The sequence below is a fragment of the Ipomoea nil genome, unplaced genomic scaffold (assembly GCF_001879475.1).
Source record: "Ipomoea nil cultivar Tokyo-kokei standard unplaced genomic scaffold, Asagao_1.1 scaffold1622, whole genome shotgun sequence".
NCBI lineage: Eukaryota > Viridiplantae > Streptophyta > Magnoliopsida > Solanales > Convolvulaceae > Ipomoea > Ipomoea nil.
In genome coordinates, this window is record NW_017618050.1 from 125280 (window position 1) to 141536 (window position 16257).

Sequence of the window (16257 nt, forward strand, 5' to 3'; positions counted from 1 at the left end):
CTTGGTTGCCAAGGGGTTCAATCAGATAGCCGGTGAGGACTTTTTTTAGACTTTCAGTCCCGTAGTCAAGCCGACTACGGTGCGTATCTTGCTTTCTCTTGCTGTCTCACGTGGGTGGACTCTACGGCAGCTAGATGTCCACAACGCCTTTCTAAACGGGCGTCTAACCGAGACTGTCTACATGCGTCAACCTCCTGGTTATGAAGATCCGGTGCACCCAGACTATGTTTGTCACCTACAGCGGTCACTATACGGCCTCAAGCAAGCCCCGAGGGCTTGGTTCCATCGTTTACATGAGTTTCTTCTATCTACAGGCTTTGTGGCGTCTAAGACTGATGTGTCTTTGTTCTACTACAGGTCAGGGGACTCACGCATCTATCTACTGGTATACGTAGATGGTATCATAATGATGGGCAACGACACCGCTTTGTTGACTACTGTGCTTGAGCGGTTATCAGTGGCTTTTAAGATTCGGGACTTGGGGACTCCGACCTTTTTCCTTGGCATTGAGACAGTATCAGTAGACGGTGGCTTGTTGTTGTCACAGCGCCGGTACATGGATGACATTCTTACCCGTGCCGGCATGGTTAACTGTAAGCCTCTTTCCACTCCAGCGGCAATTACTAAAGCCGTTTCTCCGTCTACAGATCCGTATGAAAACCCAACACAGTATCGAAGGCTGGCCGGGGCCCTGCAGTATCTTACCATCACTCGGCCGGACCTATCTTATGCTGTCAACAGGTTATGTCAGTTTATGCATGCTCCTACTGACGAGCACTGGGCCATGCTCAAGCGGGTTCTACGATATGTGAAGGGTACTCTCACCTATGGGTTACGTTTAACAGCTTCTCCGTCAGCGGATGTTCACGCTTATTCGGACTCTGACTGGGCCGGGTGTCCTATAGACAGGAAGTCTACTAGTGGATATGCTGTTTTCCTTGGCACGAATCTTGTTTCATGGGTGTCACGCAAACAACGTACGGTCGCTAGGTCATCTACTGAAGCCGAGTATAAGGGGCTGGCCGATGTCGCAGCCGAGGTAACATGGGTCATGTCGCTTCTTCGGGAACTGGGTCTACAATCCAGTACACCCGCAACTCTGTGGTGCGACAATTTAGGTGCTACTTACATGTGCGCGAACCCAGTGTTTCATGCTCGGACTAAACACGTGGAGATTGATTATCACTTTGTACGGGATAAGGTGTCGACTATAGAGTTTATAGTCAGTTTTGTATCTACGAGGGATCAGCTGGCCGACGTCTTCACCAAACCTCTGGCTACTACACGCTTTACTGCTTTGAGGGACAAGCTGAATGTTGTTGCTTCACCACCTTCAGCTTGAGGGGGTGTGTTAGTCATATTATGTTGTTAGTACAATTTATGTTACACTAGACTTAGTCTTATTGTATTTGATTTAGTCTTGTAACTATTAGCTATTGTACAGGGTTAGTTAGATTAGTTTTCTATCTCTTATCTATCTCCTGTAACGATCAGTACTGAGTTAATGTGAATCAATTCACTCATCATAATAATAATAATAATAATTTTATTATTATTATTATTATTTAAATTTATTATTAAAATGTAAAAAGTATACAATTTTTGCAAATGTTTTTATTTATTTTTTTTTGTAATGTGTGTGTGTGTGTATATATATATATATATATATATATATATATATATATATATATATATATATATATATATATATACATGGCAGGGTTTCAGTGAGAACATGTGCTTAGGTGAGAACATGAGAACACATCATGTCCATCAATCTAATATTTTTTAATGGTATAGATTAGATTAAGTGTATGCGAACGCGCATTAAATGTGTGCAAACACACTTAATCGCGTTTGCACACATTTAATGCGCGTTCGCACACACTTAATTTAATCTACAACATTAAAAAATATTAGATGGATGCACATGATTTGTTCTCACCTAAACAGGTGTTCTCATATGATCTTTTATATATATATATATATATATATATATATATATATATATATATATATATATATATATATATATATATATATATATATATATATATATATTTGAAATATTTATGATTCTTTATAAGGTAGTAATGGCTTCAAATCTATGACTATCATTCAGGATGGTAATTGGGATTCAATCACACTACATGGTAGTTAGCAAAAAAAAAGTATATATTAATAATGTTTGTAATTTTCATATTTTGAAAGTTTGTAAATATTATTTGATTTTTTATTTTAAAGAGAATGTTTTGTTTATATTTTGTTTAAATAGTTGAAGGGGATTGCTAAGCCAAACTCAAGCATGTATGTGCGTATTTCGGTAGTGAAAAGGACATGTTACTTGAAAATCAAATTAGCTTAGTTGATTTGATCAAATAACCTTAGAGATAATGTGGAGGTAGGGTCTTTCTTGTGTGTGTATAAGGAAGGGGCTATGAGTGTGTGTGTGTGTGTGTATATATATATATATATATATATATATATATATATATATATAAGTTCAAATGCGGCAGGGGCTTTAGGTGCGACGGTGCGGTCATATTAGCATCGTCCATTCTGCTTAATTTAACGGCAGCGGTTAGTTTATGGTAATTATAGTGGTCATTTATATCAGTTGATTGACCAACAGTGTTAACAAAAGACACCAATAGTGTTAGGAAAAGCACAACAATGAAATGCACAAATACACCAAAAAAACACACAACACACCCAAAAAATATACCATATAACTCACCACCCCAATGGTGTATTTCTGAACACTTTGTGGTGTTTTTATTCATACCTAATGATGCGTCCTGGTGATGCGTATCTAATTTGTGAATGTTTTTTGGGTGTGCTTTTTCTAACATGGATGGTATTATTGGTATAACTATTAGTGCGGCCGCATTGACCGCACGGGAAGACACCAACACGAATCCACAAATACACCAGAGTAAGGTTAATAATGCACCAATAACGAACATAAAACACACAACACTATAATTTGCCCTCTTCTGGTGCTCAATGACGACTTTAGCCTTGCAGTTTGCGTAGAGTGAGAACGTGCGCGAAAATATCGGAGAAGCTTTGATGAATGTGATTCATTGAATTTATCTAATCTAATGACATGAAATTGACCGCACTGCCGCACCTAAAGCCCCTGCCGCACGTGAACTACCCTCTCTCTCTCTCTCTCTCTATATATATATATATATATATATATATATATATATATATATATATATATATATATATATATATATATATATAGGGTATACTCAAGATTTATACCTCTTTTGGATGTGACAGTTGATCAGGAGATTTAAAGTTACTTCATACCCGAAGTCAATAATCAAATCCTTCACCTTTGGTTAAGAATGGATTAGCCACTCCCACTCACTTACTATATGACCCTTCACAGGAATTAATTTAAGCATAAGTAAAAGTTAATACCCAATTTAGTCATTGACTATATGTGATTTTTCTTGATTTAGTCCTAAACGCTTTTTTGTGCTTAATTAGGTTATCGACCTTGATGATTTTACCCTTGAGTCCTCGTTGTTGGAATCAAGGACTAAATTGAGAAAAATCAGTATGTTTAATGACTAAATTGAATAAAAATCACTATAGTCGAAGACTAACTTGAGTAAAAACTATTATATGTAAATACTAAATTGGGTATTAATAGAGGTGAAATTAACAAGTTATTTTAACAAGGACTTAATTGAGAAAATCATCAAAGTCGAGAACTTAATTAAACACAAAAATTTATTTAGGACTAAATTGAGAAAAATCATTATAGTCAAGAATTAAATTGGGTATTAAATAAGGAGTAAATACCTAAAATGGTCCCTCAACTATAGCTAAATTCACAAATTGGACCTCAACTTTCAATTTCAACCAATTAAGTCCTTAACTTTGTAATTTTAACACAATTTGGTCCTCTGTCTATTTGACCGTTTGTTGACTGTGATTTTTGAGGATATATATGTACTTTCATGGTCCATCATCGGTTTTTTAAGGTTCTGGTTGCATTTTCAGACCGCACTGTTACATTCGAATCCACTGCCGAAAGCAATCTACCAAATTCGGTCGCCTTTCTTCATCCTCCCTTTGGATTCAATGTAGTTGAGTTTGTACCAGAGCGAAGAAGACGACGTGTTTCCGAACCGGTGCAACGTCATCCTGGAGGCCTCCACGTGCTCCGACGAAGCTGAAGGTTCTTCTGGAGATCGTCGATCACGGTCAACAAATGGTCAAATAGATGGAGGATCAAATCGTGTCAAAATTGCAAAGTTAAGGACTTAATTGGTTACAATTGAAAGTTGAGGACCAATTTGTGAATTTAGCTATAGTCGAGGGACCATTTTGGGTATTTACTCTTTAATAAGTAATGAAGTATTATTAGAAAAAAAATAAAATAAAAAAATCTAAAGGGTGACTGGATGAGGTTCAAATCTACCCACACGTTCGGCTCCAATTTGGTTTGAGCCACCCACCCCCGGAGGCCACAGCTTTGGTTTCCCTCCTTCTGGTTCTGGAGAAGAGTGGTCTTCTTTCTTTCTACTACTCTTCTCTCTCTCTCTCCTCCAAAAATATCTGTTCTGTTCTTCAACCCATTTTCAGTATCTCCTCTGCTTCGGTGCTTATGGCGATGGCGATTGCTCCATTTTTGCTAGAATCAAACCTCAAATGGAACCACCATTTAGTGCAGCCCCCAAGTCCAATTCGATTTCTTTACGGGGGCCCCTCCTTGTCACATTCCCCCTCTACCATTAGGAGGCTTCATAGACCCTATTCGAAATTCAATCTCAAATGCCTCTTCGCCAACTCTAAATCTTCCACCCAGGAGGATCACAATTCTGCTAAGCTTAAGCTTCTCAATAAAGTGGTGCGCCCAATCAATAATAATAATAATAATAATGGACACCCGTTTGAGGTTGTGGCAAGAGGTATTGTGAATGCCCTCAAGGCTTTGCGTAAGCCCGCGGTGGCCGCCCTGCTTGTCGGTTTGTTTTTAATGTACGATCCTAACTCGGCGTTGGCCGCATCCGGCGGCAGAGTCGGCGGACGCTCTTTTTCCTCCTCCTCCTCCTCATCCTCATCCAGGAGTTACTCCACCCGGATTGCGGGCCCCAGCTTTTCGTATTCCGCGCCCTACTATGCCCCCTCCCCTTTTGGATTTGGAGGAGGAGGTGGGGTTTACGTAGGTCCTGCTGTTGGGGTTGGTTCCAGTTTCTTTCTCATATTGATGAGCTTCGCTGCTTTCATTCTCGTCTCTGGCTTCCTATCCGACAGGTCTGAGGGCAGTGTGCTCACAGCTACTGACAAAACAACTGTCCTTAAGCTGCAGGTATGCTATATCAAATACTCTTTTCTTTTCTACATTTTTTTTTTTTTTTTTTTTGCTGTTAATAGTTTTAACTTTTTTGCATTTATTTGTATTGAATTGCCTTGTCTTCAATTCCATGGTTGCTCAGAACACAAGAAGAAGAAAAGGGGATAGTCTTGTTGTTTCTACTTCTTGTTGCATCTCTGCTGGGACATTTTTAGAGGCTTTTCTCTCTTAGGCATGCATATATTATCTGTTCCAGCTAAAATGCCAGAGTAGAATCATGTGAAAAAGCAAACAGTTTTACCGTAATATATACAAAAATATTGCCTTCATGCCTATAATTTATAATGTGCTTGCTAAGGACTAAGAAACATTTGTGTTTTTATTGAAATGACAAATAGAGATGTGAGCCTAACAAAATGCTATAGGTCTAACCTGCTCTAATGTGGAGTTGTTGGCTGCATTTTCATTGCACATTTCTCCAATCGCTCCTTCACAAATATTGACACATTTTCTTACAATGCTTTTGTTCATTATTTTCTTCAGGTTGGCTTATTGGGCTTGGGTAGATCACTTCAGAGGGACTTGAACCGGATTGCAGAAGTAGCTGATACATCCACACCAGAGGGATTAAGCTATGTATTGACAGGTAATTGTATTCATTGAGCATTTCAAGTTTGTTTTCAGTTCCTTAGTTGTTCCCTGTACAAAATACTGTTTTCCTTCTAGTTTTATTCTTTACCTGTTTTGGCTATATATTCATTTTGGTATAACTTTGTATTCAGTAGTATGTGGCATAACTAATTACTTGCACCTTTTTCATTCTGGCCGCAGAGACAACTTTAGCCTTGCTTCGCCATCCTGAATATTGCATCTCAGCTTATTCATCTGTAAGTCGTGGCACTACTTCCTTTTCGTTCCTTATCTTTTGCCTATTGTGATGTGTGATTTAGGTTTATAAAGTGTTATTGTTGTGAAATGTGAACAGAGCAAGTAACTTCTTTTCACTCTTTTTTTTTTTTTTTTTGACAAGTGACTTCCTTGTTTCATCTTGGACTGGTGATTTTCTAATGTATTTCTCATACTTCTATAGTGAAATAAAATTGGAAGAATATGCGAGAGAACAAGTTTTTATTCTACTTCTTAAGGGTTATCATGGTTTCCAGTAAAGATTTGATGGGATTAGGTAGGATCTGATTAGCAATCCTATGTTTGGTGTAAAATAAACAGTGATGGGATTGAGAACTTGACTCACAAAATGGGGCATTAGAGGTGGACTAAGAATAAAAATACTTAGTTTAAAATAACAAAATGACCCAGGTGTAAATACCCAGGGTTTGTATCCCACCATTCCTTGGGTCTGATTATTCATGGCTAGTGATGGAAGTGGTATAGTGGGGGTGTGATTGTGTTGAGGGTATCTTCACACGGGTATCGTTCTCGAAGGACCACCGGTAGGAATTGAGTGGCTTGTTTCTCAAGCACAAGGTACTAGTCCTACTATGGGATATCTACCCCAAGCAAAGAGTTTGAAGAGTGCAATAATGAATGCAATAAAGAAAGAGATAGGATAACACAATAAAAGAAAGGTGGCAGGGAATAGGAAATCCAACTAGGATTAAATACCGTGATTGAATCGGGAATAAGGGAGAGATTTAATTGATTAGATGAAGGATGCCATATGAACTAGAAGGAAGCATTTCTCAAGGTCATTCTACACCCTTAGAGCACTTAAGGACATTCTAATGCCTCATAAATGGCTAAGAGGCATTTTATCAAAGGCCAAGCATGGTTGATCAATCCCTCGAGCATAGATTAGATTGTCACTTCCTAATCGGGACCCAATCATGTTGATCAACATCATCACATCAAGTCTCATCCCCCCTAGTCAACCAATTCAAGACCACAATGCCTAAAACCCTAGTCTACATCCGTATCACCCTCCAAAGGAATCTACTCACACATCATAGAGGATGAAATAACAAGGAATTCAATAATGAAAGCACAATCCATCATAAACACAAGATAATAAAGCACTAATCAAAGCACAAGACAAAATTGCAAGAAATGTAAATGGAGGGAAACTTATCTATTGAATTGGAAATTCTTCAATCCTTGATCCAAATGTGCAATTGAAAGTAAATCTTGTAATTGTAAAGTGAAATTGACAAGTATTAAAAGCTAAAAGTGTTTTAAGAGGTCTAAAGCTAGTCTAAGGAAAACCTAGAAAAAGTAAAAACTCCTTTGAAAATTCTAACTTCTCCCTTTTATAGGTTCCGGATTCCCCTGTGTTAGTGTGTTACGAGGCTCGTTACGTGCCTAACGTGCCTCGTAACAGCAGGAACAAGATTCTGATGTTGGTTGTTACGCGACCCATTACGAGTGTAACACCGCTCATAGTGGCAAAGATGGGTTTCTGATGCTCTCCGCTATGAGGGCTATTAGCAGAACTGACTTTCTAATGCTCCTTGTTACGACCCTCTTTACGAGCGTAATAGAGCTCGTAATAGCAGAACTGGGCTTCTGATCATGGGCATTACGAGACTTGTTATGTGCGTAATAAAGCTTGTAATAGCATACTTTTGCTTCCTTTCCATTTTTGCTCCATTTTGTCCATTTTACCCTTGCTTTAGCCCTATTTCCCTACGAAACATAAAAATGTCTCAAAGTCGGTCCTTTGTCACAATTTACAATTCAAGGCATTTTGCACACAATAAGAACAAATCCAATCCCAAATTTGCCACAAAATGCCCCTAAAAATTTGTGGGATTTGGCACTCACCAGCCAGCCAGGACAAAGATGGCCCAAAATTATATTTTCAAACTTTAGAACTGTTTCTTTATTATTCTTATTATTTTATTATTTGGGGGTGGGTGGGGGGGGGGGGGGGGGATGTTCTGCTATTGGTGGGGGTGTGATCATTTTTCTCTTTTTCTTTTGTTGGGGCTGAAAGAATTAAAAATTTTAAGGCACCAAAACTCAAAAAAGATACTACAGTGTCAAGTATGGTCTTTAATTACGTGCACACACATGACAGAACACGCTCATGCCTACACCTTGTACAGGGCACACCCAACATTTGCACATGCATGCATGCTCAAAGCCGGTTTGATAAAAATTTCCATGAAGCTGTTCAGTACTCCTAAGCATATTAAATGTAATTCTCCATGTCATGGGCACTTGAAACTAAATCCAGATGGTTAGGTTCGTGGATGCCCTCACAAAGCTAGTGCAGGTGGATTGATTAGAGATCACGATTGAGTTGGTGTAAATATTAGCAGAACAGAGAGTGACTTAGCTGAGTTATGGGGGCTTGTGAGGGGATCTGTTTATTCAAAGAAAGACAAATCTCCAATATTGATGTAGAAATTGATGCAATAGCTCTCATAAGAGCAATTAAAAATGACAGCACCGATAGAGTTGGTGAACCTTCTTAAGAAGCCTGACATTCAACATACTTTCTGGGAAGGGAACAGATAGATGTGTAGATCATTTAGCTTCCCTGGGACATAAGGCAAACAAAAGAACTACTATCCTTGAAGATCAGTGGTTCAAATTGAACAACATTACACTCTTTTTTGTAAGCCATCTAATTCCTTATTGACATTGCTAAAACATATTTTATTAATGGTCTGTGGAATAATGAAAAAAGTACATAGCTCCAACTGTGTTTACTTTCTATTCTAAGTTTGGGTTCAATAAGGCCCTGTTAGCTTGGCTATCACTGTTTTGTTCTTCCCTTTGTTGTGTTATCTTGTTGAAATTTTAGTGGTTGCACTTAAATTTTCACAGCTCATCTTTTAAAAACAATGCATTAGGAACCCCTCTCTCCCCTTTTTGAGCGTATTAAACCTTATACTTTATTCTACCTTGTATATAGGTTGATGTTAAAAAGAGCATGGAAGCAGGTGAGAAACGGTTCAATCAGCTCTCAATTGAGGAGCGTGGTAAATTTGATGAAGAAACACTTGTCAATGTGAATAACATTAAAAGGCAAAGTTCGATGAGCCAGAGAGCAAATGCATTCAGCAATGAATATATTGTGGTAAGGATTAAAATTCTTAATATACTTTTTAATTGTAGAGAAGGGTTACTAGAAGGAAAATTAAATAAAATAAAAATAAATAAAGTGGGTGAATAGGCCTCTAAAATTAAGCAATCAGTAAAGACTGAAGAGGAATCTTAAGAATTGCACTGCTGCACCTTCCCATTAAGATACAAAAAGAAAAGCATCATATCTGCTTTGGCTTCAGGCATCCAGCCCCCGTGATTGTGTTGTATGATCTATTTTTACATCAACTGCTATGCTGCATAATAATCCTGTTTTCATTGCTATGCAATTCTCCTGTTCTCAATATCAATTTGTTCTTACTATTTTTATTGTTCAGGTAACTATCTTGGTGGCTGCTGAAGGTGCTTATAAGCTGCCTACCATTAATGGCAGTGGAGATTTGAAGGAAGCATTGCAAAATATTGCCTCTATTCCCTCAAGTAGAACACTGGTAAGCAAAGTAAAAGACATTATTGAGAACTGATGGGTGGCCTATTTTTCTCCCTGTACCTCATTTTGTGACTAACCAACCTCTTTGCAGGCAGTTGAGGTGTTATGGACTCCACAAAATGAAAATGACACATTATCAGAGCGACAACTTCTGGAAGATTACCCGCTGTTGCGGCCTCTGTGACACACCTATAAAGCTACAACTTGTTTCCAATTTGCTCACGATATAGTTGATTGAAGCATAGCATAGCATAGCATCGCATCGCATCTTTTTGATATCGCAATCAGACTCACAGTATAGATAGATAGAATGATAGATACAATTTGTTACATTACAAAATTTCTGTGGTACAAGAATCAGCACATGAGATTCTGTTCATGGAAATGTACGTGTATATAAATGCCTGCCCACCTCTTTCACTAATCACTATAATTATCACATCTCTCTTAATTTCCCCGGTACCAAAACATGTGTAAATAATGTCATGCACTCAGGCAAGCTATTTATTAAGGTGCATAAGTTTGAAACTTAAGATGCATTAGTTCAATACTTAATGTCCATAAGTTTGAAACTTAAGGTGCATTAGTTCAGTACTTAAGATATATCTGTATCAGTTCGAAACTTAAGGCGCATACTTTTTCAAAACAAGGTGCATGCATATATAAATACACCCCTTATTTCCTAGTTGTTTTGTGCGGACGGATCGGAGATAGTAAAAAAATGCATGGCACTGGCAGTGAGTGTACTAATCAATTAATAATCATTATTCAATTCCAAGTAAAATACGAATCCTAGTACGTGTGGCAACTAACAAATTAAATTTGCCATTATATTACAGAATATAATTGTTATATAAAAACCCGACGTATTGAATTGAATAATAATTAAAAAAGAAAAAGAAATGGGAATGGGAATATAGTAAAAAGAAAAAGATTGACATCACATGCCAAAGAAAATTCGCACTCGAAGAGCCAAAATGAGTATGGTGAAGACGACGAAGAAAATCAAAGTGTGAACGATGACGGCTTTTCCGTTGGTGGTGAAACTGCCGAACTCCACGTGTCGGTGGTTTCCCGGTAACTGAAAAACCACTCCCGGGGAGAGTAGGATAAACAGAATCAATCCCAGTAGCTCCGGAGCCCAGTCTATCATTGTTGTGACTTGTTATTAGATATTATCCACGCCTATCTCTGTCTCTCTTGTGCTCTCTGATCTGATCTATCTGAACAATAACAAGTGTAGTTTAGTTATACTACACAGGGACAAGGAGGGATTCTTCAATTCTCATCTCTCCATCAAGAAAAGTATTGCTTTGCGTTAGTCTGAATATAGGCATATCTCATACCTGCCTGACTTCCATGGAGGGTAAAGCATCTCCTCTTTATTCTCTGTTTTCATTACATTCCCTATCCCTATCCCTATCCCTATCCCTATCCTATCCTATCCATCAAATTCAATTCTCACCAACAATAACAATAATAATGTGAACTATCAAACTTAATCTTAAACCTACTAACTAATTCGCCGTGGCTGGCTTTGCTTACACAGTTACACTTGCATATACCATATCAAAATAAGCCGCACCACACATGCAAGCAAAGCAAGCAATTCTTTCAAAACTTGAGCCATCTCTTCTCCTTTTCCTTATTCACAACTTGGCTCGAAGCAGATGCATGAGCAGCTTCAGCATCACCCAGAGCTTTCCGAGTCTCATTCAGTTTCCTCATAGCTGCTTCAAAAACTACTTTCTCTCTCCTGTTCCTATTCGCCATCTCTTCCAGTTTCTCCACACGCATCCTCAACTCTTTTATCTCATCTTCATAAGCAAGTAGACCCCGCCTACCTCCTTCTTTCTTTGCCTCTCCTCCTCCGTTTCCTCTATTCTCATGCTTCTTCGAAGAAGACCACCTCCCATTTAAACTTTCAGCATGAACTGCAAGCTGGGAATTAATAAGAGTGAACACATCTGGTTTTGATTCCTCTTCCTCTTTTGCAGCCCGTGCTGCTTCTGCAAACCTTTTCTCGCGTTTCCTCTTTCCTCCCCTACTCCGTTTCTTTCCATGATGCTCTTTTGCTTCTTCATTTTTCTGACCTTCAACAGCATGGTCAAGAGATTGTTTTGATGGTAGAACTCTTACAGAAATAGGATCCAACATCCCCTGTCCAGTAGCACCTAACCCCATTCCTTCATGGTACCCCATATTTGCCATCATCTTGGAAGCTATGCCTCGGGTGTGATTCTCCCACTTAGCAAAAAGTGTAGTCTCTGTCTGGACACCACTTTGCAGGTTTGTACTTCCTACAAATCCCAATCCTTGTGGACTATCCTCCTCCTCATAGTCACTAGAATCACACTGCTCAGAACCTGCACAACTCTCCTCTTCATCACTCACCTCTGCATACTCAGAAAGAGAAATAGACTCCACCCCAAGTTTTACAAAGCTTCCATTATCCCGGAATACGACATGCCCCAGTTTGAGATTCTCGTCCCAAGATTCCAGTTCAGCTTCTCTCCAAAGGCCAACCTTGCTATCTGCCAGAGCCCAAATACTGGACCCTACCATTGATGGACCCCATACAGTAGGGACAAACTTCTTTAGGGAAGATATTGGGACATGAATACCTGAGATAACAACTTGCTATCAGTAAGCTTATACACTTTATGGATCATAACAGCAAAAAATTCAATTATCAGCAGAGCTGCATTAATATAAGCATTTGAAACCAGTTCAATGTTGAGTATCAACAATTCAACATTCCAATAATTATAAGTTTCTACACCAATAACTTATAAATAAAGCATGATTTTATTCCACACATTTAAGTGTGCCAGACTCCGAAATCTGTTGTAGAAAAGAAAACACTAGAAGTAAAAAAAAATCCCTCTATTCATAACATTATAGTTTGCAGCAAGCTCCAAAAAAAATTTCTATTACTCAGTCTAAAAGTATGCTACCATTCCTCACCACTTTAGTGGTATCAGAGACATGAGTTTAGAACCTTTTAGAAACTTCAGCATATTCCCTGTTTGCATGAAGAAAGTCTACAGTTCTACACTACCCATTTTAGTTCTGAATAAACCAAATTTCCTTTTTGTTTTGCTGCTTACTTCATGACCTACTATATTTTTCTTTTCCAAGTAAATGGAAACACAATTCTGTGTAGTCATCGTCTCTTAAACCAAATTTTTTAAGATCCACTTGTCAGGGTTACTTCTGCATTTCAACATACCATGCGATAAGCGGCAACTACTACCAAACCGACAACGCTGCTTTAGAAAGAACTTGCACATCTGCACTTGGGTGATCTATCATTAGTATGATGATGCTACTAAATTTTAAGTATTCTATACAGTAAAACAATAAGATGTTAAAAGATGTCTAATATGCATAACTTAAGCTATATATAGTTTTATACTTTTAGAATGGACATGCTTTTTGACCAACCTGATTGCCCATTGTCCCATGGCAAGGGGATGCCATCCTTCAATAAGGTTAAGAGTACAAGTCACAGAGAAGAAAAGATAAATACCTCCATGAAGACGAAGTATATAATATAGTGCGGAGCAAAAGATATGATAACATATTCCAGTAGAACTGTATAGCATATATACAGAAAGAACATCATAGGATAGGCAATGAGTATTTTCAAGAAGCTTCAAGTGGAACTTTACAGGATCAAAATGATATGATTAACATAAAGAAACTTAAAGATGGACAAGAAAAAGGTCAAAAACTGAAAAGATAAATGAACACATCAATATCTAAATGAAACCTAACAAAAAATTAAAAAATTAAAAATACAAAAGAAGGCGTGACTAACATAGAAGTGCTGTTTACATAGTAAACTGAGAGGAAAATTCTTGTATGCCTGCCCTCTAAGGCCATGAAAAATGGCACTCTTCAAACAGGCATACTAAGTAAAAAGTGTAGACTTCAAGTGGGTTGACTTGTATGATTCCAACAAATGTAGAAAAGGGTGAGCTTGTAAAAGCTCATCATAAGCTAGAATTCACAAAAGGTCACATAGTTTACTAAGATATTCAATGTTGAGAATAACTCATCCTAAAATGTTTTATTGCTTTAACAAAACTTTTAAGAATGTTTCATACAAGTAGAACATATGATGGAATTTGGGCAATTGATCAAAGCAACATATGGTGCAAACAAACAAGGTTGACTGGGTGAGTGGTAGGGATTGGGGGCAGAAAACACACCAAAATTCCATGCAATATATTATCTAGAATTCATTATTTGGAATGGGTAACATTTCATTATGTAATCAGTAATCACTTTATTTTCTACAATGAGAATCTTCCAAACTTAACACCAACCACAACTCATATTCTATGTGATCATTTTCATGTATGGCAATCACAATGGCGGGCCTTAAATAACATATAAGAACCAACTTGAGGCAATGCATGCCAAATTATTAAGCAAGTGCATCTATTTGATCAATATACAGTATTGAGATCCACCAAGCTTAATATTATGGCACACCTTTAAATAATGAGAAAAAAAAAAAAAAAAAAAAAAAAAAAAAAAAAAGCCACTAAAACCCGGCATATCATTGACTTGATTAATTTAGAGGTTCACCTTCCACAAATGTTTATGAAGCTAAGAAAAATGGCAGCATAGAAACATGACAAAAAGGAAATTGTACCCACCAGCATGCTTTCAGATGTGGGAGTCAGGAATGAAACCAGTGCAGAATTAGAACCCTCCAGCTGCAAAATCAATCCATTATACCATCGTCCATCAGTAGAGCGGAACCTACATTTTGATCCAACGGAATAATTTGGATCCACAAGTGCATGTGGTTCTGCTTCAACATCTGAATAATTTTGATCCAGAAAGGGATGTACTTCAACAACTTTTGAATCAAGAGGCTCAACCTCGGCATCCTTAGAAAAATGTTTGGACCCTTGTATAGCATTATCAACTTCTCTTAGTAATCTTGCGCGTTTCAGGTGAAGTAGCGCTTCCTCCACTTCTTTGATAGACTGTATAATCTCTTCTTGAACCTGATTTAATATTATCAAAAATCAAGAATAAACAGTGTGCAAAACTAGCAGAAGCAATAATGCAGTGTTACTATTTTAACATCAATGATATCAACTCTACGCCTAATAGCATCAGAATAAGTGACATTGTTCTTATAAAAAAATTTAAAAAAAAATAAATAAATAAAAACATTAAGGTACATTTAGGAGAAAAAAGATAAAAGGAAAAGGGCAACTTAAAGTTGTCTGAATCTGACCTTCAGCACATGACCTCAATGCAGTTCAGTGAACTGCCAGGCATACAATGCATGCATAACATTATAGTATATAATTGTTTCAGAGTTCTGTTTACGTTTCTATACAACACAATTATATTCAGCATAATACGTACGTTCATAAAAGTAAACACCATATGAAATAGTAAATAGTGTCCATATTTGTTAAGGTTCTATCTTGCATTAAGCCACTTCATTCAGGTTGCTGCACCTAACAAGAATACAAGAGTTAACAAATTCATTGGTGCCATGTCTTCCAGATGTATAGTCCTGGGTTTGGTTTGTATGCATTCTACCATATTCCTCAATTCTCAATGAAAATGAGAAAAAGGTCTTTCTACTCAAGATCAAAATGTTGAACAAAGATACCAAATCCTAGCATTTTAGGCAATTAAAAGGGTGAGGGTATTATGAGGAGAAAAGTGGTTGTTCCACCTAAATTCAACTGTTTTAGGAGATAATAACTTATTGTATTTGTTCCAAAATTAGTAGAAGTTGCAACTTGAAAATTTAGTCAGCCTAGATCAATTAATTAATTGAAAGAAGTTGGGAAAGATTAAATGGGGGGGTGGGTGTTCATGTAAACAATGAAAAACAAAAGTCATGGAACATTATTTACAAGAATAGGCATAGGCATAGCAGAGAGAAATATAGAAAATGAAACCCTAGTTAGGTTAGGGGGCTAAAAGGTAAAAGGAAGCGAACCGATAGGAGTTCGATATTGGAAGGATCGGAAGAGAGGGCTTCGGTGAGGTCGCGGAGAGAGTCGTTCTGTTCTTGTAGCTGAAGCTCCAACTGCTCCTCCAGAGTTCTCTCTTCTTCTTCGTTGTTTGCCATTGATGAATGATGGATTCCTAAAGGAGAAGCCAGTTGGAGATAAAATGCATTCTGCGTTGGGCTGGGCAAGACCCAAAAGAGTTCCGTCGTTTGGTTCAAAAAAAAATGCCTTGGGATATAAAGTGGTGGTTTGTTGCCTTATTTTAGTCACTATTTGAAATTCACTAAATAATTATAATTTTGATTAAAGAAAAAAGAGTTAAATAAGTCTTTGAATTTTATTCAAAAAGTTATTTTTAAACTTTCAAAAATTACAATTAAATTCATAAATTTATTATTTTGAAACATCAAGCATGCAAGTTCAGAAATCAATTGGCAATC

General features: G+C 37.5%; 3 protein-coding genes and 1 long non-coding RNA gene across 6 annotated transcripts; 2 read left to right on the forward strand and 2 right to left on the reverse strand.

Annotated features, from left to right (window-relative positions):
• The first annotated feature begins 181 nt into the window (after window positions 1–181).
• LOC109191379 (uncharacterized mitochondrial protein AtMg00810-like) lies at window positions 182–1342 on the forward strand. Its single transcript, XM_019342024.1, has one exon. The coding sequence runs from the start codon at window positions 182–184 to the stop codon at window positions 1340–1342; it is 1161 nt and encodes a 386-aa protein (XP_019197569.1).
• Window positions 1343–4461: 3119 nt separating this feature from the next.
• On the forward strand, window positions 4462–10328 carry LOC109191451. 3 transcript variants are annotated; one of them, XM_019342132.1, is made up of 7 exons: window positions 4465–4864; window positions 4895–5335; window positions 5864–5966; window positions 6152–6207; window positions 9198–9362; window positions 9706–9819; window positions 9910–10328. In XM_019342132.1, exons 1-7 carry the CDS (start codon window positions 4631–4633, stop codon window positions 10000–10002), a joined length of 1206 nt encoding a protein of 401 aa, XP_019197677.1. In that variant the 5' UTR covers window positions 4465–4630; the 3' UTR covers window positions 10003–10328. The 3 variants fall into 3 exon arrangements, with proteins under 3 accessions (XP_019197678.1, XP_019197677.1, XP_019197676.1); XM_019342131.1 differs by having other exon boundaries at window positions 4465–5335; XM_019342133.1 differs by lacking the exons at window positions 9198–9362; window positions 9706–9819; window positions 9910–10328 and adding an exon at window positions 7591–7976 and having other exon boundaries at window positions 4462–5335.
• A 234-nt stretch (window positions 10329–10562) lies between these two features.
• Window positions 10563–11223, reverse strand: LOC109191439. The gene is made up of 2 exons (XR_002055920.1): window positions 11165–11223; window positions 10563–11041 (listed from the first exon to the last, which is right to left on the reverse strand). It is a non-coding gene; the product is annotated as an uncharacterized LOC109191439 (long non-coding RNA).
• A 30-nt stretch (window positions 11224–11253) lies between these two features.
• LOC109191437 (zinc finger CCCH domain-containing protein 18) lies at window positions 11254–16044 on the reverse strand. Its single transcript, XM_019342109.1, has 4 exons — window positions 15805–16044; window positions 14489–14845; window positions 13051–13111; window positions 11254–12442 (listed from the first exon to the last, which is right to left on the reverse strand). Exons 1-4 carry the CDS (start codon window positions 15934–15936, stop codon window positions 11433–11435), a joined length of 1560 nt encoding a protein of 519 aa, XP_019197654.1. The 5' UTR covers window positions 15937–16044; the 3' UTR covers window positions 11254–11432.
• Between the last annotated feature and the right edge of the window lie 213 nt (window positions 16045–16257).